The 25,242-nt window shown below is 45.5% G+C and overlaps 1 protein-coding gene across 1 annotated transcript in view; it reads left to right on the top strand.

The window, feature by feature from the left end:
* The window catches only part of TACC1 (transforming acidic coiled-coil containing protein 1), a 75,073-nt gene that overhangs the window by 10,261 nt on the left and 39,570 nt on the right, over positions 1-25,242 (top strand). The window contains exon 3 of the mRNA XM_063139286.1: positions 18,769-19,897. Coding sequence (XP_062995356.1) covers positions 18,769-19,897 — 1,129 coding nt within the window. The remainder of the gene's footprint in view (positions 1-18,768; positions 19,898-25,242) is intronic.

Raw genomic sequence — 25,242 nt, 5'->3', positions numbered from 1 at the left:
ATTTTTATGCAGCAATTCTCCCTGAAGTGCTTTCTCTGTTATCTTTCTACAGCCTTGTAAGGTGGGCCTCCATGAAATTAGGGATGGGCAGCTGGCACTGAGAGAAAGTGGCTGTCCTGAAACTACCAGGGAAGTTCATTGTATCAGCTCTTGTTTGAAAATGTGTACAGGTAACATTGCAAGTCATTGGGTTGGTGCAGTGGCTTATAACGGAAGCCCACCCCAGGGAATTATGTCTTCCTACTCTGTTTTGCTGACAGCTGGCTATTTGGGCCCACGGTGGAGTGAGTGGATGCTAGTGGTGCTGCCATTGCCCGATTAGATTGGTCTTGTCTTGTCTATAAGCTCAGGAATTTGTTCTGGATGCCTTTTGCTTGGCAGAAGGTAATAAATTTGGTTTCAAATATATAATTACTTTTTGAAGTAATTATAAATTTGAAACCTTATAGATATTTTTTACAAGACCACAGTTGTGTTCATTCCGTCTCCATCAGCAAACAGAACAGAGACAGACGGAGACAGAAATGAAAAGTAATTCATTTCATTGTACAGCTCCTGACGACAGATCTCCAGATCCGAAACCTTGAGCGTTGTACAAGTTTGGTTGAAAGTTTTTTTTAAAATATTTCGGATAAGAAAAATAAACCTCTTTTGACATTTCATAGCACCAGAGCTAGTCGCCTCTTTTTTTCTTAGCCTTTTCGCGGTGCTTTTTCCCTCTTTTCCTACAACTTGGCCTGTTCATACAACACACTAATCCATGGTTAGGCTTCTAACCCTTTTGTAGCAAGTGGTTAGTGGGCGTATTTAAACTGTGGTTATATAGCCAACATGTGTAGGAATAGTTCACACGATATGCTAAGCCATAATGTTTAGCTGAAAATGCTTAACCACCGTGGCTTAGCGTGTCATCTGAATGGGGCCTACATTTCTAAGTTCATCCTTGTTAAATGGTGGTTGTCAAAATGGAGAAAGTTGAGGAAATTGGCAGCACTGCCTGTCTGGCTTCTAAGGCCACTTCCTTTTCTATTACTTGTGTGTTTGAAGAGCCTGACTGCACCATACAAAGATCCATCTTGTCATTGGCGTGCAGACAGGGGGTTCAGGGGGTTCAGCTGAACCCCCTAATATGCTACCGCCGCCATGTTTGCCCCGTCCTGATGTTCGCCCGCCGACCAGAGCCGCTGCCATCAGTATCCCGGGCAACTCTTTTCACTCCGCCGGCTTCCACGGCCCGGTCAAAAACCCCGTGCTCCAGGCCATATCAGTCGAGCGTCGACCTCGTCTCCAGAGCACGGACGGCCGTTGAGCTGAGGGGAGGAGCTTACGCTAGAAGGCAAGAAGGAGCAGGAAAGTCAGGCGACGCACTGCCCCCTTTCAAAGCCCAGCTCGTGGATCGATGCCATCGGCGTTCGATACGCTCTTAAAAGGCTGCAGAGTGCCAGAAGAGAGGAGGCTGTTGCCTAGCAACGGCGCGTCGCGGAGGTTCTATCTGGGGTTGCGGAAGGAGGGGCAAGGGGAACGTTCCTTCCCCGAGGAACGGAGAGCCGGGGCGGGTGCAGATAGGGCCGCAGAGCCCTGGTGAAATGGGATTTGAGCAAGCGCGTTTGGGTCAGAACAGCGCGCAGAGAAACGTCACAAGATGCTGGAACCAAAAAAAATTTAAAAATTTAAATCGTTGTAAAAAAGCCTAACTCTTTTCAGACTGTTCTTCAGGGGACTGTAAAATAATACAAGACAGCACAGTACTAAAATAGCATAGAATTTCAGCAATAAAGAACAAAATATTTAGATTACACACACACTGCAGATAGGCTTGTGCCTGCTTATGAAAAACGACTGCAAAAATGCCTGTAATCATGTCTCCTACTAAATTCCACTGGCGCCTCGGGAAAGCGTTCAGACGCAATTTTTAATTCTCTCTGCTAGAGAAGTGTTTTTCAGACTGGAAAAGCAACCAACGCTCTGGGGTCAAAGGACGTAGATGTAGGTAACTGGCACGGGTTGTACGTCTTGCCGTAGTAGGTTCCAGAGGAGTAGCCCTCCGAAGATCCCCGATGAAGCTGGAATGCTGTAATGTGTTTAAACTTTTTTAAAAACAAGGTGTTAAGTTTTTATTGTTTTGAACTGTACCCCACGTTGATGCCTTTATCTTTTTATTTTAAGCATATAACTATAAATAAAATACCTGTGTTAGCCTGTTTATGGCACTTTAAAGACCAATATATTTATTCTGGCATCAGCTTTTATACTGTGTTTTTATACTGATGTTTGTTTTATACTTTGAATTGTTTCCATGATTTTAACTTTTGTGAACCATCCAGAGAGCTTCAGCTATTGGGCAATATAGAAATGCAATAAATAAATAAATTTTGGCTACTCCACCACACGCATGAAACATTTACCTCAACTTGGCAGATCTAGATACATGTGGTGGGTTTTCGACCAGAGGAGGGTGACTGTGGCCCTCCAGATGTTTTGGCCTATAACTCCCATGATCTCTCACCATTGGCTATACAAAAACTTAGGAACAGTGGTTATTACTTGAACCATTGCATTTCAATTCCAGTTGACCTCACTGTTTACAATCAACATCCCTTCCCAAGCATGACTATATAGATTTGCGAACTTAATTCTTCATGCAACTGATCAAGGGGATGGTGTCCCCAAAAGCTAGCACCAGAATAAAATTATTCACCTTTAATATCACACAATACTCTTGGTTGTCTTAGCAAGTAGTAAAGCAGTGTCTCAGTTTCACCACTTTGTGCTGCTAGACAGGCAGGGAGAGTATGATTTCTCTGGGCTCACTCAAAAACAATTCGCCCCATGCAGAAAAAAAAGTTAAGAGTAATAATAAAAACAGAACAAATACAAACAAAGCTTGTGTACAGGGACTTCCCCAGTGGTGGTATCAGAACAAGACTTTGGCCCTACTCAGAAAGCGCATCAGGGCTGTGTATGTGGACAGCAGCAAACAGCAGGGCTGATTTACCACATTTTGAAGTAATATTACCATCAAGAGAGCCTCTCCCCTATGAGACCATTAAGGGCTGGTCTAGAATTAAATCACTATCCAAATGGACTTCCCTTCTCCCGCAATAAATACTTCAGCTGTCTGCAAAGGTACCAAACAAGAAAAGAAAACCCACCTTGATCCATGCTGGATCCATCATATCCATCATAGAATAATAGAGTTGGAAGGTCTATAAGGCCATCAATGCTCAATGCAGGAATCCAGCTTAAAGCATCTCTGACAGGTGGTTGTCTAGCTGCTTCTTGAATGCCTCTAGTGTGGGAGAGCCCACAACCTTCCTAGGTAACTGGTTCTATTGTCATACTCTAACAGTCAGGAAGTTTTTCCTGATGTCCAGCTGGAATCTGACTTCCTGTAACTTGAGCCCATTATTCCGTGTCCTGCACTCTGGGATGATCGAGAAGAGATCCTGGCCCTCCTGTGTGTGTCAATCTTTCAAGTATTTGAGGAATGTTATCATGTCTCCCCTCAGGCTTCTCCTCAAGGCTAAACATTACCTCTGTTTCCTCTCCCCTCCGGGACACTCATACCTCTCCTGTCTGCACCCTCTCTCCCTCTTCTAGCCCCACATATAGGGGCATTTCTCTCTCTTCTTTCCCCAGGGCTCCCCCTACGCCAATCCTCTTCTTCTGCCCTTATTTCATTTAGAGTATTTTTATTTAGAGTATTTTTATCCCACACCTCAGCCTAAAAGGCTCCCGGAGCGGCTTACAATTGATCAGTAAAGAAGACTGATGTGCCCTTGTGACGGTTTCCCATCCTCTCTTTTCTCCTTCATCTCCTGTCTTCTGCCAATAGCCCCTTCGCGGCCTTCCAGAGATGTCTGGTTATCACTACAGCAAAAAAATAGTATTCAGAGTCTCCATTTTAAAATGTGTGTTTTTAAAGTACAGATTACTTGTTAATTAAAAAAATACAGTTTACTTCAGTTTTCATTTATTTTGTTTGTTTGATGAATGAAAAAAAGTCCTTTATTACTGTATATTTAATCAATGTTTACCTTAAAAAAAATCCCTGGCTGAACCCCCTAATGAAATGTGCTGCGCACGCCTATGCATCTTGTCCAGCCTCCGGGAAACGCACTGCAGGCCAAGAAGGCTGCTAGCCTTCTCTGTAGCCTGTCACTTTGGATCGCTCCTTTAGAGTTCTGGCTAAAACCCGAAGCGGATTCACCGCCCCACTAACATCAGAGCCACGAGCTTCCTTCCACTGATCCAAGGCATGTGCTCTACCATTGAGCTATGTCCCCATGCTCTTAGCTTGTATAACTAATAGCCATTCAGATTCAAATGTGTGGAAAACAAGTCTAACCTCTGTGTTATTTGCCATCACCACTTCCTGGGTCAGAGAGCAATCTGTACTATGTATTTTAAATTCTTTTAATTGGATTGTTTCATGTTGTTAATGTTGTTAGCCGCCTTTGGACATGATTCATGGAAGGGCAGGATATAAATAAATTATAAGAAGTTAATTACATGCTGTTTCCAAAACTACTTTTTTTTTAACCCTCCCTGAACGTGACATAAATCAACTTCATTGGGACACTCCTAAGTAATTTTAGACGCTGTTATGAGAAGTGAAACATCCCCCCTGTTCTGCCACACTGTTCATAATTCTAGGAACTGATCGCCTTTGGTTACTCTCTCCCACACTAAAATTACTTCCTTCCCCAAATCTTGTTATATGGAGAATATGATCCAACATCAGTTCCTTGTTGGGTTGTGGAGAACCTACTGTGCTCCTGCTGAGGGAAATGAGAGGTGTTGGGGTACTGGTGGTATTTAAGGGTACTCTTAGGTTTTGAGCCTGTTTAGCTATCGTTGAAGTTGTTATACCCTAAAACAGGTTTGAAGAAGATGTTGCTGGACTATATCTCCCATCATCCTTGACCGTTAGCCATGTTGGCTGAGGCTGTTAGGAGTTAGAGTCCAATACCATCTGAAGGGCCTCAGGTCACTCACCCTCTGCCATAGAAACTGCTGTCATGGAAACCGCTGGGATTGAGGGACCGCAGTGTTGCTTTTTGGATTGAGGCCTACTTTGGTTTTGAGCATATAAGGAAAGATTTTGGCTGGTTGATGAGTCTGAGGCATGGGAGATAAATCAGCAAGAACTGCACTGGCAGTCATTTTCTTCCCCCACAACTCCCCGAAGCCAAATCTGATTTAACAGTTGTTGGAGAGGAAGACGGAGACAGAAGAAAGGAAATTGTTTATTCCACTCAGCTGAGGTTGACTCAGCACTAAGTCACAGAAACCACAATGCTAGCTTTTTCAAAAAGAAATAGTTATTTGGACACTTGCTGCCTGCACAAGATGGATTCTGTAAAAACAAAACAATGTTAAGAATGGGATCTTTTTGGAGATGCACAAAATGGTAATGTCCTTCACGGCCGGTGCTCTGTGGCTTAAGAGAGGAGCGTGTCCCCCTCGGAAACAGCCCTTGTTGGGGTGTGTGTGTGGGCAGGTAACCCATCCTGTAGAAAATGCACTGCGTTCAGACCACACAATAGCCCATGGTGGGTTAGTATGTTGTGTGAACCCATCCTCGATCTTCCTCCAGCAGTCTGCTCTGACAAGCACCAGTTCTCCAAGCTGTAATTCCTGAGATTCTTTTAACTGGAGGTGTAATTAAATCTGGGGCTTTCTTCAGGCAAAGTGTGTGGTCTGTCACTTCGCTATGAGCCCTTCCTTTCATATGCTGGGACGCTTCTCTTTTTATTACTTTCATCCCAGCGGGCATTGAAAAACAGGTGCAGGGGCTAAGCCCCTGAATATAGAAGCACTCCTTTTTTCGCTGGTCAAGGCTGTGGCAATTTCGTTCCTTTTCCCCCAATGCATTGCACAGCACTCTCTTGCTGGCTGAGCTGCGTGTGTCAGGTTGTATATCACACTAGAATGGCTTTCACATCCCTCCAGCAACCTGCACCAGCCTTTCTCTCTCAAAGCGATGGCATCTGAGGCTCGCTGAATTTTATGATGCTGCTCCCTCCCCAGATCTGTATTCCCCCCATCCCCCCGCCCCTGCCCAAAAGGCCTGTGCTCGGAATAAATTGTGCCAATAAAGATAGTCTGCGTGCATCTGCTTAAGCGATTCCAACAGCAAGGTTCTGGCTTGGACAGTTCACAGTTTTGCAGGAAGGCTGGGGAGGGTGGAGGAAGGCAAGATGGCGGAACAGCAGAGGAATTCAGGATGCTGTACAGACCAAAGGAGTCCAGGCTGCTTAAAGCCCTGCCAAAAGCTCTGTTTGGTTCTTTAATGTTCAGCAAATGTGGCAGCCTGCATGAATTCAGATTTTTTTCGGCAGCCACGAGAGACATTTTGATTTATAATAATAATAATAATGATGATGATGAAATTCCAAGGCAATTATATTCAACATTTCATTTCAGCAGCATCTCCTTCTTGCATATCTCCTGTTCACTTCAGAGGGGTTTGCACAAGAGGACGTTCTCATGGATGGTGCCCCATCTTAATTCCTGTGAGGGAGGATGATTTTCTGCCTCAGACACCAAAATATCTTCAGCTAGCCCCAGGTTCTGCAAATGCATAGATGCACAGAGTGCAAATATCTCTGGATAGGTCTGAACCGCCCAGAGAGCTTCGGCTATGGGGCGGTATATAAATGAAATGAAATGAAATAAATAAAACCCAGTAAGACATAGAGGCTTATTGCGTGTGTGGGGGGGGGCACTGTATGTCCAATGGAACTTGGTTAATGCATCCATTCAACTTCTCTTGATCCAAATGACATTGCTAGATTCCCAGGAGTCAAAGAGAGGCAGGTTCTGTGTGGGTCGCACGTGTTTCATGCAAGTTGTCAGCCTGCCTGCCTGCCACAGAGAATGGGAGCTGTAAAAAGCAGTAACTGGGGCATGTGTCTCACTTAACATTATTTAGAGGCTAAATAATGGAGGTGCCACTCCATGGCGGTTTGAGGGGTTCTCGCTGATGCTCTCTTGGTGCAGCTGCTGTGTGGGTTGCAGTTTTCGCCTTGAAGTGTGAGAGTACCTCTGCATAATTTTGATTGTCCTAGATTTTGTGCGTCCCCCCCCCCCATTCTTAAAGGTTGAAATGTCTCTCTTCTTCTTCTTCTTCATCTTCATCTAATTTATATGCCGCTTTTCCACAAAAAGTGGCCAAAGCGGTTAACAAAACAGCAATAGGAAAACGAAAAAAGCATACCGGTACATCGTTACAATAAGTACATCGTTGCAATAACAAATAACTCACTTTACTAATACTAACATTATAACATTTCCGATTAATTACAAGTAGGCAAAATCAAACATTACAACATGATACCAATTATTATTTTCGGTAATGTGCAGATCTCTGTTGTGGCACCCCAGTTGTGGAATGCCCTCCCCTTGGAGGTCCAGCTGGTGCCAACGTTGGCCTCATTTCAGCCCAAAGTTAAAATATGTCTTTTTATCAAAGTCTTTGAGAGCTAAATTTGCCTAAAGGCTGCACATAGTTTTAATTGTTTTTATTGCTTTTAAATTTTCTACTGTTTTTAGCTCTTTAGTAACTTAATATGTTTTAGCTATGTACATTATTTATTGTTTTATACTATTTGAATTGGGTTTATATGTATGCTGCCCTGAGATCCCAGTGATATAGGCAGGATACAGATATTTTAATAACTAATAAATAAAAATAAATTGGAGCAATAAACTCAATCTTTCATATGCGTTGGGCTTTAATAAACACTATGAACTGCAAACAGCAGTTTATTTATTTATTAAGACATTTGTATCCAGCCCTATATCACAAGGATCTCAGGGCAGCGTACAGATAAAATCATACAACCAATATAAAACAATAAATATACACCGCTAAAAACAAATTAAACCATTAATTAGCTAAAACCAGTGCAGAATTTAAGAACAGTAAAAGCAATTAAAACAATAAAACTATGTACAGGCTTGGTGAATTTAGCCATCAAAGGCTTTGTTAAAAAGCCATGTCTTAACTTGGTGCTGAAATGAAACCAGTGCTGGTGCTAGTTGGGCCTTCAAGGGGAGGGCATTCCACAGCCGGGGTGCCACAACAGAGAAAGCTCTATCCCACATCCCACCATAGCGTATGTCTCGTGTTGGTGGGACCTGGAGGAGGGCTCCTCCAACAGACCTCAAATCTCAGGCAGGCATATACAGGGAAGACAAAGAAAATCACAACCATATTTCTTGCAGCATGCAGCAGCTGAGATCTCTCCCATGCTCCCCTCTCTCATTCTGGTGCAGTTGCCAAAGCTTCAACAGAGACATGTGTGTGTTTAGTCTTTTCTCTGTGCTCTGGATGTTTCTGCTGCTTCTCTTAAGGCTTAATTTCTGGCCCTAAGCGTTTTAAGGTACAATGTTCTGGCATGTTTTGTCCTTTGGTCCTTGCCCACCACTGGAATGTGACCCCGGAGAACTTCTCCAGAATTGAGTTCAGCCCTTGGGGCTGAAAGGGCGTCCAGTGGTTTGCAAAGCAAGGGCATGTTGTTTTCTGGCCCCACTTACAGGATTGTAGCCACCACAAGTAGCTTCAGACCTCTCAAAACAAGTGAGCCAGGCTGCATGTTACAAGGGAAGACAGAAGGTGTCTGGCTGGGTTGCCCTCTGGTTTGTTTTGCGAAGCACCTGGGGGATTCTGCCCCTCTTGTGTTCCTTCTCCAAAGCTTTCCACCCCTCCGTCTTGCAAAGTAACCCCACATTAGCTCTTGCACAAAACATTTCTTTGCGATCACCGTTTTTACAAACCTGCCCGTATAATTTTGCCTGCCTACCTGTCCATTAAGAATAATGACAAGCCTTTGCAGAGTTCCACAATGGTTTCTTCATGCAACTAGAAGAGTCAGTAGACAAATATAGTATTTCGATAAGCCTCCTTCTCTGCATGGGATGTGTGTAGATCAGTACCTATCCAGTGGTGAAGGACAAGATGGCGCCCCCTCCCGCTCCATATACAAAAGCCTTCTGGACTGCCTATTGACTCTTCCTTCAACATTGACAATGGGACAGCATCTTTAAATGCACCTCAAGGCAGCAGGTTCACTTAGGAGGCAGATGGCGAGCTACATGTCAAACTGGTTCCTCCTCCAGTACCTCGCTGCCATCTCCCAACATCTGCTCCCTGAGGCCGCTGCTTCACTCAGCCTATTGGAAGGGCCGGCCATGTCCAGTGGCTCTCCAGGGCTCTTCTACATTACCTGTTCCTTTTCATTGTTAATGCTAGGGATTGAACCTGGGACCTTCTACCTGTCAAGCTGTCGCTCTCGCACTGAGCTGCTGCGCCCTTCCTTGTGGTGGTGGGTAATTCTGCCACTGTTCTGCATCAGCTATGATTGGATCATTCAGTCTCTTCTGGTCTAGATCAGGGATGAACAGAAGGTAGATTGTAACCCTGAGGGAAGGGAATATCTGATTATTCTATATAATAGCCACTTTTGTTTGAAGAGTAGGGTAAAATATACTGTAAGTAAATAAATAGTTGAAGATTTACTAGTAGTTATCTGGAAAATGTGGACAGAATCCTTGAAGAAGTGAGATCTACTGTGTTTGTAGTGGGCAGGGGACCAGCTGAGTGAGTAAGGGTAGTAGCAGAGCCGGCCCAAGATGGTACCTCCTCCGATTCCATATACAAAGTCTGATTGGAATGACAGTTGAATCTTTCCTCAACACTGGGAATGGATAGGATCCTCCACCACACCAGAAGGCAGCAGGCCAGCTTAGAGACCCCCAACTCTCTCCTCCAATACCCGCTGCCACCTCCCAGCATGTGCTGCCTGAGGCAATTGCTTCACTCTGCCTAATGATAGGGCCAGCCCTGGTTAGTGTTGAATGCCTCTTTATAGCAAGCTGTGATTTCATCTTGTCTGAAAGAGGTGGCGGTGAGGCCTTTCTTAAAAAATAAAATAAAAATCCCTCCCTGATTCCCTGTGTATTGGATCATTTCTAGCCAGCCTCCCAGTATTCTATTCTTGGGCAAGTTGCTGGAAATTGTGGTAGCGTTTCGGTTAGAGGGGTTCCTGGGTGAGGTGGATTATTTAGATCAAGGGTTGGGAAATCGTGGCCCTCCAGATGGTTTGGACTACAACTCCCATGATCCCTCACCACTGGCTTTGCTAGTTAGGGCTGATGGGAGTTGTAGGCCAAAACTTTTGGAGGGCCACAAGCTGCCCACCTCTGATCTAGATCCATTTCAGCCTGGCTTCAGGCCTGGTTAGGGAACACAGCCTGCTTTGGTCGCCATTTTGTGGAAGCGGGTTCTATTATGTGCTTTGTGAAGAAGTACTTCCTTCTGTTTGTCCCGAATCTGCTGCCCATCAGTAGAATTGGACAACTCCGAAATGCTAGTATTATGAGAGAGAAAGATAAGCTGCTCCGTAATGCTTTTTTTCCGCCTTGGGTCTGGCTCACACATGCATGTACATTATTTTGTTCCTCTACCCTCAATGACTGGAAGTTCCAAGTGAAAACCGACTCCATTTAAGCCATGGACTTATACACACTTGGCTGGGAATAAGGCCTATTGAACTTATTTCTGAGTAGCCATGTATAGGATTGCCCTGTGAACAACCGTGCTGTTGATAATATGGAAGTTCTGTCAGTGGTGAACGGTATTGGCCTATTCACACATGCAAGGCTGAGGTTGAAGCCTTTGCTGCAATACTTCTGCATGTGTGAACTAGCCCCTGGGTGCCATAATTACCGTACATACATAAAGAAAGGTGGACAATGCTGTTTTTAATTCCAAAATCTTCTGGAGAGGGGAGAGGGCTGGGATTAAGGAGCCTGTCAGAAACAGTTCTTGTATTTGTTTTGCAATGTTTCAGGTCTGCAGTTGTTGTGCCGTAACAGGTTTCTCTTGTCTTTTGAAACATCCTCTTTAATTGCCTAAATATTTTCAGCCGTGGGACTCTTCGTCTAGCCTTTGCTAATTGTCTGCAGAGCAGAAACCTTCTCGGGGTTGGGGGTGGGGAAGGGGCTTTGGCTACACATGGGAATTTGAACTATGCAGCCAACTCCCTGTCCGGCACGCTTGTCTGTCCCAAGCGCAGGAGGGGAGGGTGCTGAGCTAGAAGCTCACTGGAACTTGGGTCATTCCAGCAGTAGTGGGTGACACAAGGGCCACGAAATGCTTGTGGTGGCAGGGAAACCTCATTGTTTTTTGGGCCACGGAGCACTAAAGAGTCACATTTAGCTTGTTCCGAACCTGAGTGTGACACACTTAGCGCTCTGCTGCAGCTTTCTGCCTATTTTTCATGGCAAACCGCCATTTTCCCCTCGGTGCCCCCTGTGGAGCATGGCCCGCAGGACAAATATGGCACCCAGACTCACAGAAGGTGCCCACCTCTGCCGTACTGGTCGGCCATTCTTGACGGGATGTTGATATTTGACCTTTCATGGGCCAGGTCTCGGTCGGTCAGCTTTCCCCAAGTTGGGGTCTTCCCACTGTGTTGGACTACAGCTCAACCCTAGCCAGCATGGCCTAGGCTGATCTAGACCAGCTTCCCCCTCACCATGTGTCCTCCATGTGTCCTGGACGACAACCCCCAGCATTCCTGACCATGGGCCATGCTAGCTGGGAATGATGGGATTCAAAGTCCAAAAGATTTGGACACGGCCTGTCAAAGAAGTCTGCTACAAGCTGTCTGACCAGCAACAGTATGCCAGGGTCAATAGGGCTAAGTGCACCAGTGATGGATTGCAGCTCAAGAACATACATTTGCTTTCCCCAACCATCCCCATTGGTTATACTGTCAGGGGATGGTGGGAGTTGGAGGTCTGACCACAAGGTTGGGAAAGACTGGTATAGATACTAGAAGAATGACGACCATCTCAGTCACTCCAGCGTCATGCACTGGAAGCTGCATTAGGTCCAGTTCCTGTCGCCACTGTGACCAAGCCTCCCCAGATCCGCTTGCTCCTCCCTGGCATGACAGGAGACCCCCCTTCCTCCCCCTCCCAAAATTGGGGGAGGGCAGAAGGGAGGTTTCTCCTCTTCTAGAAGCTTTGGAACAGGTAGATGCAGCATAGGAGGGTCCTTGTTTCTGTTGGCACCAAAGCCCAACATGAAAGACAGCCCCCATGTTCCCTGACACACACGTAGAACTTGTGAGAAGGGAAGGTTTAGTGGCGACCATCAATTACAGCCAGCCAACAAGCCAAGCCAAAGTTTGTGCCCCCTGATTATGACCTGCTGTTGTGAATTCACAAAAAGTTGCCTTGTTCTGCTTTGGGGAACTCCTTGGCATGCCTCAGAACTGTGACTCCTTCCATCCTGCCTCAATCATGGAATCACAGAATAGTAGAGTTGGAAGGGGCCTACAAGGCCATCGAGTCCAACCCCCTGCTTAATGTAGGAATCCACCTTAAAGCATCCCTGACAGATGGCTGTCCAGCTGCCTATTTAAAGGCCTCTAGTGTGGGAGAGCCCACCACTTCCCTAGGTCATTGGTCCCATTGGCGTACTGCTCTAACGGTCAGGAAGTTTTTCTTAATGGCCAGCTGGAATCTGGCCCCCTGTAACTTGAGCCCATTTTTCCGTGTCCTGCACTCTGGGATGATCGAGAAGAGATCCTGGCCCTCCTCTGTGTGACAACCGTTATCATTTCATCTCTGTGGCATGCAGCAATGAGAAAACTGCTGTCGGTATACCATGGTGATAACCAGAAGCACTTGTTATAATCCTCTTCTATCTTTCAGGTGCTCATTGTAGCTCACCTTGCATATTGGGTTTGGACCAGGGTTCAAATCCCGGCTCAGTCATGAATCTCTATTGATACCCTTGGGCAAGCTATACCTCTCCGTCTCGTCTTCATCATTGTTTTGCAAGGATTTTTTAAAAAAAGAATGCATGGGAAGGTATATGGGAAAGTGTAGAGCAAGTCTGAGCCATTTGTGGGTGGGAAATGAAATGCCAGCAGCAATGTAATACAACTAACAATTAAGCTGTTGGTTGAATAAATGTTGTTTCTTCAACCAGCAGCACAGTTGTGGTTCTTCTAGTATCTAGCAGCCTCCCCCAATGTGGTACCCTTGAGCTGTGTTGGTAGTATGACTCCTATCATGCCTCAAGAGGCGCACTGCACTGCACTGATTGTGCAGTGTGCATGCCTCATTTTAGTTTTAGCTGCTGTTGCCGTGTACTGTGAAACTTGCTTACTGGATAGGTAAGCCTGGATAGGCTCCTGTGATGTGTGGCAGAGTGTGATCTGAGCCATGGGGCTGAGTCCATTGGGAAGCTCTCCTGCAGAAGCTCCATTGCAGTGGACAGGAGCTGCCCAGGAGCATGTTCAAAGCATCCTGTAGCCCTTGAAAGAAAGGCACATTTATTCTGTCGTGAGCTTTCCGTGGAAGGAGACAGCACCTGCAGCTTCCGGAAGCATCTCCTTTCTAGCTGCTGTTGATAGTTCAATGGCCTAGGGCATACATTTCAGTAGACCCCCCCCTCCCCTTTTGGGACAAAGCCCACTGAATTCAATGGGACACACACTCCTGAGTAAGCATGCACAGATCTGCCCCCATAAACGAGCATTGGGGTAGACTAGATGACTTCTGAGACCCTTCCAATCCTATGATCACTTGACCGAAGGATGGAACCGGGGGTAAGATAAATACCTCCAGTTTTACCAAAGGCTGCAGCCCTTTGCACAACTTCCAGGAGGTAGCCACGTTAGCCTGATGCAGAAAAATACAGCAGTCCAATGGTACCTTTTAAAGATTAACAAATGTGTCCACCTTTTAAGGCGCCACAACACTCCTTATTGTTTGCTAATCCTATGTGCAGTTACACCCGCCTAAATATGCATAGGCTGAGGCTGCAAACATTCATTGGGTTTCAACATGCTTAAGATTTTAATTTTTTTAATTGATTAATTTAAATTAATTTCTGTAATCCGCGCAGAATAGGTTGTTGCAGAATAAACGAATACCGCGTCCAGGAGGCAGCGAAAGAAAGCCTTCCACAAAGGGGCAGGGAGTGTGTATCAGGCACAGGTCCTTGGCAGGTCTGTTGCCAGCACAAAAGAGTGACCCTAGTCTGTGAAATACTGGAAGGTATGATGGTGTTTCATGTGTCAATCACGTTGAGAGCCAGCGTGCAGTAGAGGTTAGAGTGTTGGGCTGGGATGCAAGAGACCCGGGTTCTAGTCCCCGCTTGACTATGAAGCTCACTGGGTGATTTTGGGCCAGTCACTGGCCACTGTGAGGATCATTTGGAGAGGAGGAGGAAGACCATGTAAGCTGCCTTGGGATCCTTGCAAGAAAAAAAAAGAGGGATATAAATTTATTTGTTTTATTTTATTTACAGCATTTGTATACCATGCCACATCCAGACAGATATCGGAGTGGTGAACAATACAGATAGAACAAAATAATAAAAACACCAGGTTAAAATAAGTACTATTTTTAAAAAGCAATGATGATAATAATTCACATGTGCAAAATATTTTTCCTTCCTATATTCTTCCTAGAAATACCTTTCTAGTTGTTTTCATGCTTTAAGTGTGTCCCATTTGGATTTTCTGCCTCAGGCATCAAAACATCATGTGCTCTCTACAAATTATACCACTAGCTGTAGAACCGCATCTTTTTTCAAAGTCGCAGGGAATTGCACAAGCATCTTTCTTGTGTGAAATAAGACATCTGAAGCCGCTAAGCCCTGTGGGCTTTCCCAGCTCTGCCGGGGTGCTGTCAGGTTCTCCACTGATATATTTATTTGCGCACATGTTCAGATGCTCTGAATTCTATTTACACACCCTGGGCTGCTCCCCTCATGAATTTTTTTTAAAGAAGACAGCGTTCAACTTGGATGAGCTGACAGGTGCCTTGGTGGTAGAACCCAAATGGGCAGACCTGAGACGCACCCTATTGTAACCCCATTGGATATCTCCTCTCCTTCCCAAACTTTCTTAAAAGAAGCTTGAGAGAGAAATGAGTGTTGGAACAGGCTCGAGCAGTTCCAAACTCTGGCAGCAATGAGGGAATTGCAAAACTCTCCCAGAGAGGAACACCGTTCCGGTTTTCTCCCAGCAGCCTCTAATAGATGAACAGCTTTCTGTGGCACAAATTTTCCTGGGCAAAAGTAGGGAATGGGGGTGAAATTCATTTGGTTCAGATGTTTTTAACACAAACTGACCTTCCTTGTACTCTCTAAAATAACATGCACGCCAGCATGCAAATTATCTGTTGGTTTTCACACTTTTCTGAATTTTTCAGTGCAGTTCTCTAATCCAAAATTGCACACAGAAATGTCTACATTGGGGAGAAGGGCTTGCGAAAGTGCATACATTAGAGGAAAGGGCTTGCAAAAACAAATGTGTATGGATTTTCCTCCCCCCCGTGTGGACTTAAAACAAGCAAACAAAAATTTGCAACCTGGCGTGGAATTAGGCTGGAAGGAACTTGTGGTTGAGAAAATGTGGATGTTATTGAAAGCTAGAGTTCATTCCATCCGATGTATAGAAATGTCTTTTCCTGTCTAGCTGTTTCTTGAAAGATGCTCTATTCATTAGATCAGTGTTTTTTTTCAGCCCCTTTTAAATTGAGGAACACTTGTAGTATGTGGTAATGTCCTGCAGAGCTCAAACCTCCTCTTCATGCCTCCCCCTGCAAAGGAAAAACAAACAAAAATGAAGTAAAAACTGACAATAATTTATTTATTTATTTATTTATTTATTTCATTTTTATACCGCCCAATAGCCAAAGCTCTCTGGGCGGTTCACAAAAATTAAAACCATGAAAAGCATAATAAAACAACCAACGGTCTAAAAACACAATTACAAAATACAATATAAAAAGCACAACCAGGATAAATTACCAAGTAATTTATTTAATAATTACAAAAAAATTGAAGTGATGGTTAATTGTAATTTGGAATATTTTATAACATGGAATATTATCCAAGTCACTGGGCAATTAGACAACTTGAAAGAGTTGGTTAACTTTTCAGTGTAAATCTAGTGATTTTGACATATGTCTTCCCTTGCCATAGAAACCTGATAAATAAAACATGGCATATACTCTGTTTCTTTTAGGTCAACATTCTGAGTCCTTTCGAGGATAGGCATAGCACCCAAAACTTTGGACTTGGCCATACAGTATTGCTGGTGTGGTGTGGCAGCAAATTATACAGATGAAGGCACAGCGTGGGTTTTCCAGCAGCCGTTAGGCTCTCTGGGGACTCATCTACACCAAGCAGGATATTCCACTATGAAAGTGGTATGGAAGCAGTATATAAAAGGCAGGAGCCACACTATTGCTTTATAGTGGTGTTGAAGTGCATTTACAACTGTTGGGGCCCATTGACACATATCATATACTGCTTTCATAGTGCTATATTCTGCTTGGTGTGGCTCCTGTCTTTTATATGCCACTTCCATAGTGGAATATCCTGCTTGGTGTAGATGAGCCCAGTGTCTGCCCCCTCTCACTCCTGCGTCTTCCGGTGTCCAATGGCAGGTCGCCTTCCACCCAGGAATGCCCCTGGAGCAGCGCCTGAGCGAGGGCAGGAAAAGTTGGGGTAAATCCCTGGCTTTTCTGCTCCGCATATTCTGCTCTTTGCCCCAGAGTGGCTCCAAATCAGCGGCTGTGTCATAGACTACGTATAGACAGCTCCCATGTCGGAGGGCAATCCAGCCTCCTAGCCAAAAAACCTAGCCCTACTTTGTAATCTTTGGAGGCCCTTCTCTGGCTTCTGAAGTTAGGTAGGTGGCAATTGAGAGGGCCTTCTTGGTTGTGGCACCGGGCCTTTTGAAACACTCTCCCCATGGATGATGACTTGGTGCCTGTTCTCCCATCCTTTCAGAGCCAGGCAAAGTCCCCTAGTCCCAACACCCTGCTGTAACTAAGCCTAAGAGGTGTAACTGTAATAATTGCATATTTGTTCTCTGTTTATCCTGGTCTCAATTTCCTTCTCTTTTCTCCCTTGTGTATAGTCCTAGATTGTAAGCCCTTTGGGGTGGAGACCTGCCTTCATTGTAAAATGCCATGTATACACATGACGGCATATAACAAAATAATAATAGTTCCTCTGGCTTGACCTTGTTGTTTTAACTCTGCGTGTTTATGATTTGTTAGCTGCCCTCGAAGTAGCAATACTGAAGACTTGGCTACAAATTCTCCAGAAAACAAAGCAGATTGACTTCTGCCTTGCTGCTGCATCCTAAAATAATAAGAGAGGCATAGTCTGAGCGAATTTAACTGACTGCAAACGTTGCAGGTCCACCATGAGCAAATGGTGGAAATTGATTGGATCATGCAGATGTTAGCTGATTGATTGATCTAGTAAATCAGCCAAACTACCATGGCTTTGTGCAGATTTCTTTTATTCCAGCAGGACAGTGTCAACACAGGATGGGTGAGGGGTTGGATTTCACGATCAAATGTTCTCTGAAATTGTTCCTTGCTGTCAGGAAGTTAGCATGTCAGGGAGAAGGCTTTTAGCCTAGCCTTCTTCCTGGTGGGCTAGCTTTCTTAATGCAGAGAATCTTGTTCATATTTGCAAAAACGTAAACAACAGTGCTTTATTCGACGGGGCAAAATGTGTACATTTGCAAAACAGCAGACAAAATGTGTATGTCGGGAGGAAATGTATTCCAAGGCACACAGAAATGTGTACAAATTTCCATGTGGATGAAGCTTACAATCTGATGCAGAATTGGGACAGAACTGTAGTTCTTTAAACTGGTTCTCTTGTAGATCTGTACCCAGCATTGGCCTCAGATTGCAGAGGGTGTGTGTGTTACCCAATATGGAGGATCAGGCTATCAGCGGCTACTAGTCTTTATATTACCTCCCGTATCAGAGGCAGTGTGCTGTTGCGCACATCTGGTTGGCCACTGTGCACACAAAATGCTGGACTGATCTAGCATGGCCTTACACCACTGCCATTTTCTTTGTTTACTTGCTTTAAGAGACGGAGAAAACGACAGGAGGTGCAGGGAGACCCGTAAACACAAAGATAAAATATAACAGAGGCCCAGTTCTCAGTGATGCGGTAAACCTGTGTGTTGTACTTCGCATGGGGGCTCTCATGATTCAATGCTCCTCCAATTACAAATGATAATATGTAGTATTAATGGCAAATAATAGATAATATTAATGAAAATAATAATAATAATGGTAATGAATTCCCGCACATAGAAAAATAGCATAGGCAGGATTAAGGTTTGGCTAAAACCTCTCACCCTGGCATATTTATTTATTTAAAACATTTGTATCTCGCCCTGTATCACTAGGATCTCAGGGTGGCGTACATATGGAATCATACAATATAAAACAATAAATATACACAGCTAAAAACAAATTAAACCATGAATCAAGTTAAAACCAATATAGAATTTAAAAGCAGTAAAAGCCATTAGAACGGTTAAAAAAATGTGCAAACTTGGTGAATGTAACCATTAAAGGCTTTGTTAAAAAGCCATACTTGGTGCCGGAAAAAACCCAGTGTTGGCGCCAGTCAGGCCTAAATGGACGGATTTTTAAAAATCACTTTATATAGAGGACCCTTCAGTCGTGTGAGCCTCCTCCACAGCTTGAAGTGTTACAGCAGCACATACAGGTTTACCACCTCCAGCAAGAACTAGGACAGAAAAGGTGCCCTGTGTTACAGGTGGAAAGGTGTGTTCCTGGCTTCAAAACAAAGTTGAGAAGAGCTGTTCTGCTGAATCTTTGATGTAGGAGGAATACTCTTTATTCACTTTTTCTGTCTCTTTCTTTCTGCTTCCTCGCCCGCAGCATCACGTGAAGAGGATGTGCGCTTGGTAGCCCAAGAGTTGGAGGACGACTTGCGCCAGAAGGATGAATTTGGGGCAGATTCGGCCGTCTTGCAAACCAACGAACCGTTTTCATCAGCTGCTGACCTTGAGCTTGGCAAAGGCTCATCCATGACTCCTTCTGCTCCAGGGACAGAGCTGTCCACGGGGCGGCCCATTGCCGTTGTGGAGGAAAGCCCTGCTCCAGCGAGGTCGGATCCAGACCGAACTTCAGCAAGTGCTGTGCCCTCAGGGACTCAAGAAGAGCAACATGAGACATCCCAGGAAAGCAAGGAGGTCCCCGCTGAAGGGCCTACAGAATCCAAGCCAAATGGCGAGACGCTTGTGATTAGCAAAAGCAAGCTCCCCCGAGCAAAACCAGCTGTCCTCCAGAAGAAAATGGGAAGAGAGAATCCAGAGGCTGAAGCGGCCACGGAAAGCATCCCTGTCCCCAAGGCCTCCTACTGCTTTGACCTGGAGGAGTACAGTGAAGACGCAAACCCCTTTGTGATGGGAGGCTCCAAACTCCAAAACTCTCCCCCTGCGTCCCAGCAAGGCTTTGACCTCCCAAACAGTGAGATAAAGGTGTGCGGGACGGGAGTGGTTGGCGAGCCGAAAAGCCGGGCCGTGAAATTAGAATTCGATTTCGCAGAAGGGGTGGAAAACCCTGAGCCCAAGAAAGCCCCGTCGAGGAAAACCGGAAGGAAAGCGGCCAGTAAATTGTCTCCCAAGAGGCAAAGGGGCAGTACCAACCATCCCGTTGTGGGCACTGAGGTTGGTGAGAAGATGCTCGCTGTGGAGATGCCCGAAGCGCCCGCCCCCACGGCCTCCCACCCAATGAAGGCCGACCAGTGGGATGACCCCAACTTCAACCCCTTTGCAGCGAGCTCAGATTTGCAGAGTTCCCCGACTCTTCCGAAAGGTTCCTATAACCTTGACGTGGCTGACCCATTCAAGCCCACCAAGACGTTGGTGGGCACGGGAGTGGACTCCTGCCCCTCTGCAGAGAACAGTCTCAATGAGATCTTGGAGCTACAGACGCTGGAGGCCGTAGGGGATGAACTGAAGAATGGCTCGACCTCTCCAAAGAAAGCCAGGTCGCGTTTGATAACGTGAGTGATGAGGATGGGACGGGGGTGTCCTGCTTGGTGAGCGAGTGGTTGGGCAGCCTTTGAGCTTATGGGGATCTGAGCAGGGCCACGTGTCCCCCAGTCCCTGCAAAGCTGCATTTGTGTTGTGTAAAAGCATCCCTCTTATTCTGCAGATGAATGTTGCCGAGTGCATGGGATTATAGGGAGCACTGAAACCCTGCCCCCTAACCTTTCAAGTACTTGAAAGGTTGTCACACAGGGGAGGGCCAGGATTTCTTCTCGATCATCCCAGGGTGCAGGACACGGAATAATGGGCTCAAGTTACAGGAAGCCAGATTCTGGCTGGACATCAGGAAAAACTTCCTGACTGTTAGAGCAGTACGACAATGGAACCAGTTACCTAGGGAGGTTGTGGGTTCTCCCACACTAGAGGCATTCAAGAGGCAGCTGGACAACCATCTGTCGGATGCTTTAGGGTGGATTCCTGCATTGAGCAGGGGGTTGGACTCGATGGCCTTATAGGCCCCCTTCCAACTCCACTGTTCTATGGTTCTAAGATTCTATAAACATAGCAATTCCAGTGTGGTGTGTTGGGATGTTGAACCTGTTCAGCCCGTGGCCAAAATTCCATTTTGGAGAATCTCTCGGGGGCTGCATTTCAGTAGTGGGCAGGGCCAAAGGCAAATGGCGCCAAAGTACCAAAAATACCAGCCTATTTTAGTTTAAATCTCTTACGATCAGTAATTAAGCCTTAGGAGACTCACTTCAAGCTTGTAAAATGGGGGCAGGGGAAGGAATGCAGAAAAGTTGGGAAACCAGCCAGTAACCACCAATGAGGGGAAAGGGGGTGGGGCTAGGAGAAGGGGCGGGCTATCTGGGGAACCGCAGAGGGCTGGGTTTGGCGTCTCACGCAGGCCAGTTTTGGCCCGCGAAGCTGAAGCTGAACACCCCTGCTCTAGCGCAACACCAGAAATAATTAAACTATATCCATAAAGTTGGAGCTCATATGGGAAGCAGGGGTTGCTGCACCTCTGTGCCACACCCAGACAGTGACTAGGTTCGCACAACATGCTAACCCACACTTCTGTTGAGTGTGGGTTGTTGAACCGTGGGTTTGTTTGTAGAACTGTGGGTTAGGGTGTTGTCTGAATCGAGGACGTTTTCCTCTAGGTGGCTTGTTAGCCATGCAGTGTAGCTTATTTTTCTCGAACAAGCCACCTTGACAACCCATGGTTTGTTGTTGGGTTGCTCAGGGTGTTTAACAAGCCACACTGCATGGTTAACCAAAACAACAAATAAATCAAAATAATAAATACAACAAGAAGAACATTAAAATTGCTAAAAAGCCAGCAGTAAAGTTAGTAATCATAGGAATAGGTTAAAGCTTGAATGCTTGCTAAAAGAGGAAGATCTTAGACTGGCATTAAATGTATGCAGTGAAGAAGCCAGGCTGATCTCCCTGGGAAGGGTATTCCATAGAGGGGGCCACTACAGAGAAGGCTCTTTGCCTGGTAGCCGCCCATCACACCTTTGTGGGCAGCAGTACCCAGAGAAGGCCATCCAATGACAATCTTAGCAATCTAGGATTGGCAGGTTGGAATCCAACATCTGTAGGGCCACCTATTCCCCATCTATGCTTTCAAGTGAACCTTTTGGGGTGTAAGAACAAAGGGTGCTTGCGTTTTTAATTGATGGAGTTGATGGGGTGGGTGGAAAGCATGTGTCTTCGCTGTCGTACGTTTGGGAAATATTGCCCTGTGAAATCAGGCATGTCTTCACAGTCTACAAGGGATGTGCATTTCTAAAATGGAAGCCAGGAGTCTCAGGATGCTCATTTCCTAGCCTAGGTATCCGAGATGATTTAGGCATGCGGAGAATCAAACAAGGGGCCTTCTACATGCAGAGCATACACTGTGCCACTAGAACTCGGTTTATTTTTAAGATGGATGGTAGAGTTCATCTGACCCTGTATGACCATCGTCTCAGAATGAGGCTGTCTTCTCCAGACTAGCCACCTGTGGAATCCTTGAGCAGGAAATGTCAGGCATGGATCTTGGGGCAGGGATGAATGGGTGTACTGATGATCAATGTCCCTTCCCAATTTTATTTCTGGGGTGCAGGGTGATGTTTGGCGATGACAGCTCCTTTTGTTTTGACCTCTGCCGGTCACTTACAGAGTTTTGCCGTGGGAGAAGTTTCAGGAACTCTCAGTCTGCCAGATTCCCTCGCATGAATAAATCTTTGGGGCTGTAATAAAGGAGCAGGGACCGTCATGGCTTATCTTGTCCAGCCCCTCCGATTCCTCTAGGGAGGAAGTGATTTGAAACGCAAGTATTCTCGGTGGGAGCCGCTGTAGCTACAAAACAAGCAAGCCTAAGAAAATGTGTGCATATAGAGGAATAAAACTTCCTGTGTGTACCACTTTCGGGTGCAACTGGGGGGTTGCTCAATCAAAAGCTTCCCCCCTCCACACATGTGTGTGTGTGTGTGTGTGTGTGTGTGTGTGTGAGAGAGAGAGAGAGAGAGAGAGAGAAATATATAAAAATGAAAGCCTCCCTGCACGTGGAGAGCTGGCACATCAAGGGGAAGAGGGTTCACCTTTCCTTCACCCTGACATCCTAGCTTTCTCTGTATAAGATTCCATTCCATGCCAACTGTGCAATTGGGTGCATTCCCCCACCTACCCTTTGAAGTGGTACATTCCAGGAAAAGATTAACCACATTGGTCTGTGGAGTCTCACGGTCTTCAGACATCCTGGATTTAGGAATTTGATTGCTTTTGGGCCGCTAGGGAGGATTCCAGGGTGGAAACTTATTCCTTTAATTGAACTATTTGTAGTCTGCCTTTTAGGGTAACACTCTCTCAAGGTGGCTGTCAACATACAATTTTACAACATATAGTCCCTATTCACACGTCACAGTAGGCAGAATGTTTTTGAATTCTGTCTTTCCATCGATGCAGTGGAGGCTGGTGGCTCTGATGTGAGTGGGCAGTGAATCCGCTCCGAGTTTCAGTCAGAATCAGTCAGAACCCTGGATAGCTCCTTTAGAGTTCTGGCTGGTTCTGACTAAAACCCAGAGCGGATTCAATGCTTCACTGACATCGGAGCCACCAGCCTCCACTACATGAATGAGCAGGTGTGCTGGCTGTGCTGTTTGATCACTTCCATTTGGCTCCTCCTTCCAGCAGGAACAGCTAAACAAGCTGGGACTCTCCATCCGTGGTTTGTTCAGCACAGCTGTGCCCTAGCTGGTGCCACTCAGATGTTCTGGAACGCAACTCCTGGCATCCCAAATCAGCATGATTAATGATCAGGAATGCTGGTAGTTATAGTCAGGTCCAGCCGAAGACATTTTGCTGTCGGGAGCAAAGAACAAAATGGTGCCCCCTTCCATGCCATGTAGGAAAGCCAACTAGCCTGCCTGGTGAATTTGTTTTCAATGCTGATGATGGGGCGGCATCCTCCATGGGACCTGAAGGCAGTAGGCTGACGTAGGGAGCACAGAGCAGGCTGCATGGCACACGTTTTTTTCCTCCCAACACCTTGCTGCCACCTCCCAAGATCTGCTGCCTGAGGCGAATGCTTCACTCTTCCTAATGGTAGGGCCGGCCCTGGTTATAGTCCAAAATGTCTGGAGGTCAGCAGGTTGGGGACGACTGATTTAGCGTGATATCCACTCCAGTATCTCTGGCTTGTTGCTTTCCCAGCAAGCCAGAGTCATAAACCAAGAACCTGGAAAGCTTGGGGGCAGCAACTGGGGTGGGTGGGAACCAGGAATGGATTTGTGTGTGAAAGGCTTATGAGATCAGTTTTAGACTTTTTGGACTAGCCTGTGCTCAAAGACACCCTGACCCTTAACAGTAAGTGTACAGAGACGCCCTGTCCCACTGTTTGGCTCTGCTTAATAGATTTCGGTGTTCTAGTAAAACAAAACAAAACACCCCAGCAAAAACATCTCCCCCCCCCAAAAAAAAACCCTCCTGAAGTCTTCCCACCCCTAGACTAGGGTGTCCTGTGATCATCTGTGCTTACATTTCCATCTTCTTAGGTGGTAAGGAACAGGTTTTAAGCCAGCCCTGTGCAGAAAATCCGATGCAGAAAATCACTGCCGAAAATCCTATACCATCTGTGAAAAGCTAGTAATGCAAGAAACGATCACGATAGGTGAGAAGACTCCTTTTTCACCCCATGGCACGTTTAGCCCCTTTCACCCTTTAGCTATTAAGTTCAAATCAAGGTGGATTTGATTTAAATCACGATTTAAATCACTATTCAGAAAGACTCGATTTAACCATGTGACTCCCCCCCCCCCAAAAGTGCACTCTGTTCATTGAATTTTTTGAAACTTAGCACTTAAGAGGTTAGGGGTTGATTCTGTGTACATAGATTTGAAAAGGAACAATAGGATTGTGATCTCTGCAGACACAAATTCACAGTTTTGAGAACTGTAAAACCAAGCATCTATGATAATATCTTCCAGATAGAAAAATTGCCCAATAATCTTACAGAAACCTCTGGAAGAGCATGACATTGTGAATGGATTAATGGAATTCATTTACCAAAAAAATTAAACATTGCATGAATATACAACCTCATGCTACATAATTAAAAACAAATCCTTATTTCTTGATGAATAACCTTTGAACTATAATGTATCTTAAATAGAAAACTATCTTTAGATAGATTTTTCCTCAAAAAGCATTTTATTAAAAAAATCCGATTTAAATAAGAAAAAAAATCAATTTTTAAAAAATCATTGATTTTTATCCTCTCTGGTTGAAATTAATAAACACTCCAAGCACGCACAGGTTGAGGGAGCAGTGTTGCAGTGTAGCTGTGCCTGGAAACTCTAGGAGCAAGCAGGCCCAGCGTCCTCCGCTTGTTGAGTTAACACTTGCATGTCTTGTCGCATTTCCCTGTCCCACGATGCATCAGGATTTCAAAATTCAACAGGGGCCGGCTAAGTAGTAAGTCTCAAGATTGCCTCAGCCTCAATAAGGCATCTACAGGGGAAAGCATTTCCACCTCAGAAACAGCATGTGAACCACACACAGGTCGTCATGCGCGGTGACTGCGCATGGGGTAAGGTTGCTGCATGTACGCCTGATAGGAGATAGTGTACACACTGTACATGTGGCGCAAAAGACTGTGTGTGTGTGTGAGAGAGAGAAAGAGTGTGTGTGTGTGTGTGTGTGTGTTAGAGAGAGAGAGCACATTACACTTGCCACATTATATTCGTCATGGAAATACTTTTCACATAGGATTCTTACGATGTTTGAAGTGGCTCAAAGTTCCCAATAGCAAGACGCTCAGACCTGTCCCAGCCCAGCTAGTGCAGTTATCGAGACGCAAGTAACAATTCTG

The sequence above is a fragment of the Elgaria multicarinata genome, chromosome 12 (genome assembly GCF_023053635.1).
Source record: "Elgaria multicarinata webbii isolate HBS135686 ecotype San Diego chromosome 12, rElgMul1.1.pri, whole genome shotgun sequence".
In the NCBI taxonomy this organism is placed as follows: domain Eukaryota; kingdom Metazoa; phylum Chordata; class Lepidosauria; order Squamata; family Anguidae; genus Elgaria; species Elgaria multicarinata.
Note: the sequence above shows the minus strand (reverse complement) of the source record. Positions and strands in the feature narration are given on the sequence as shown.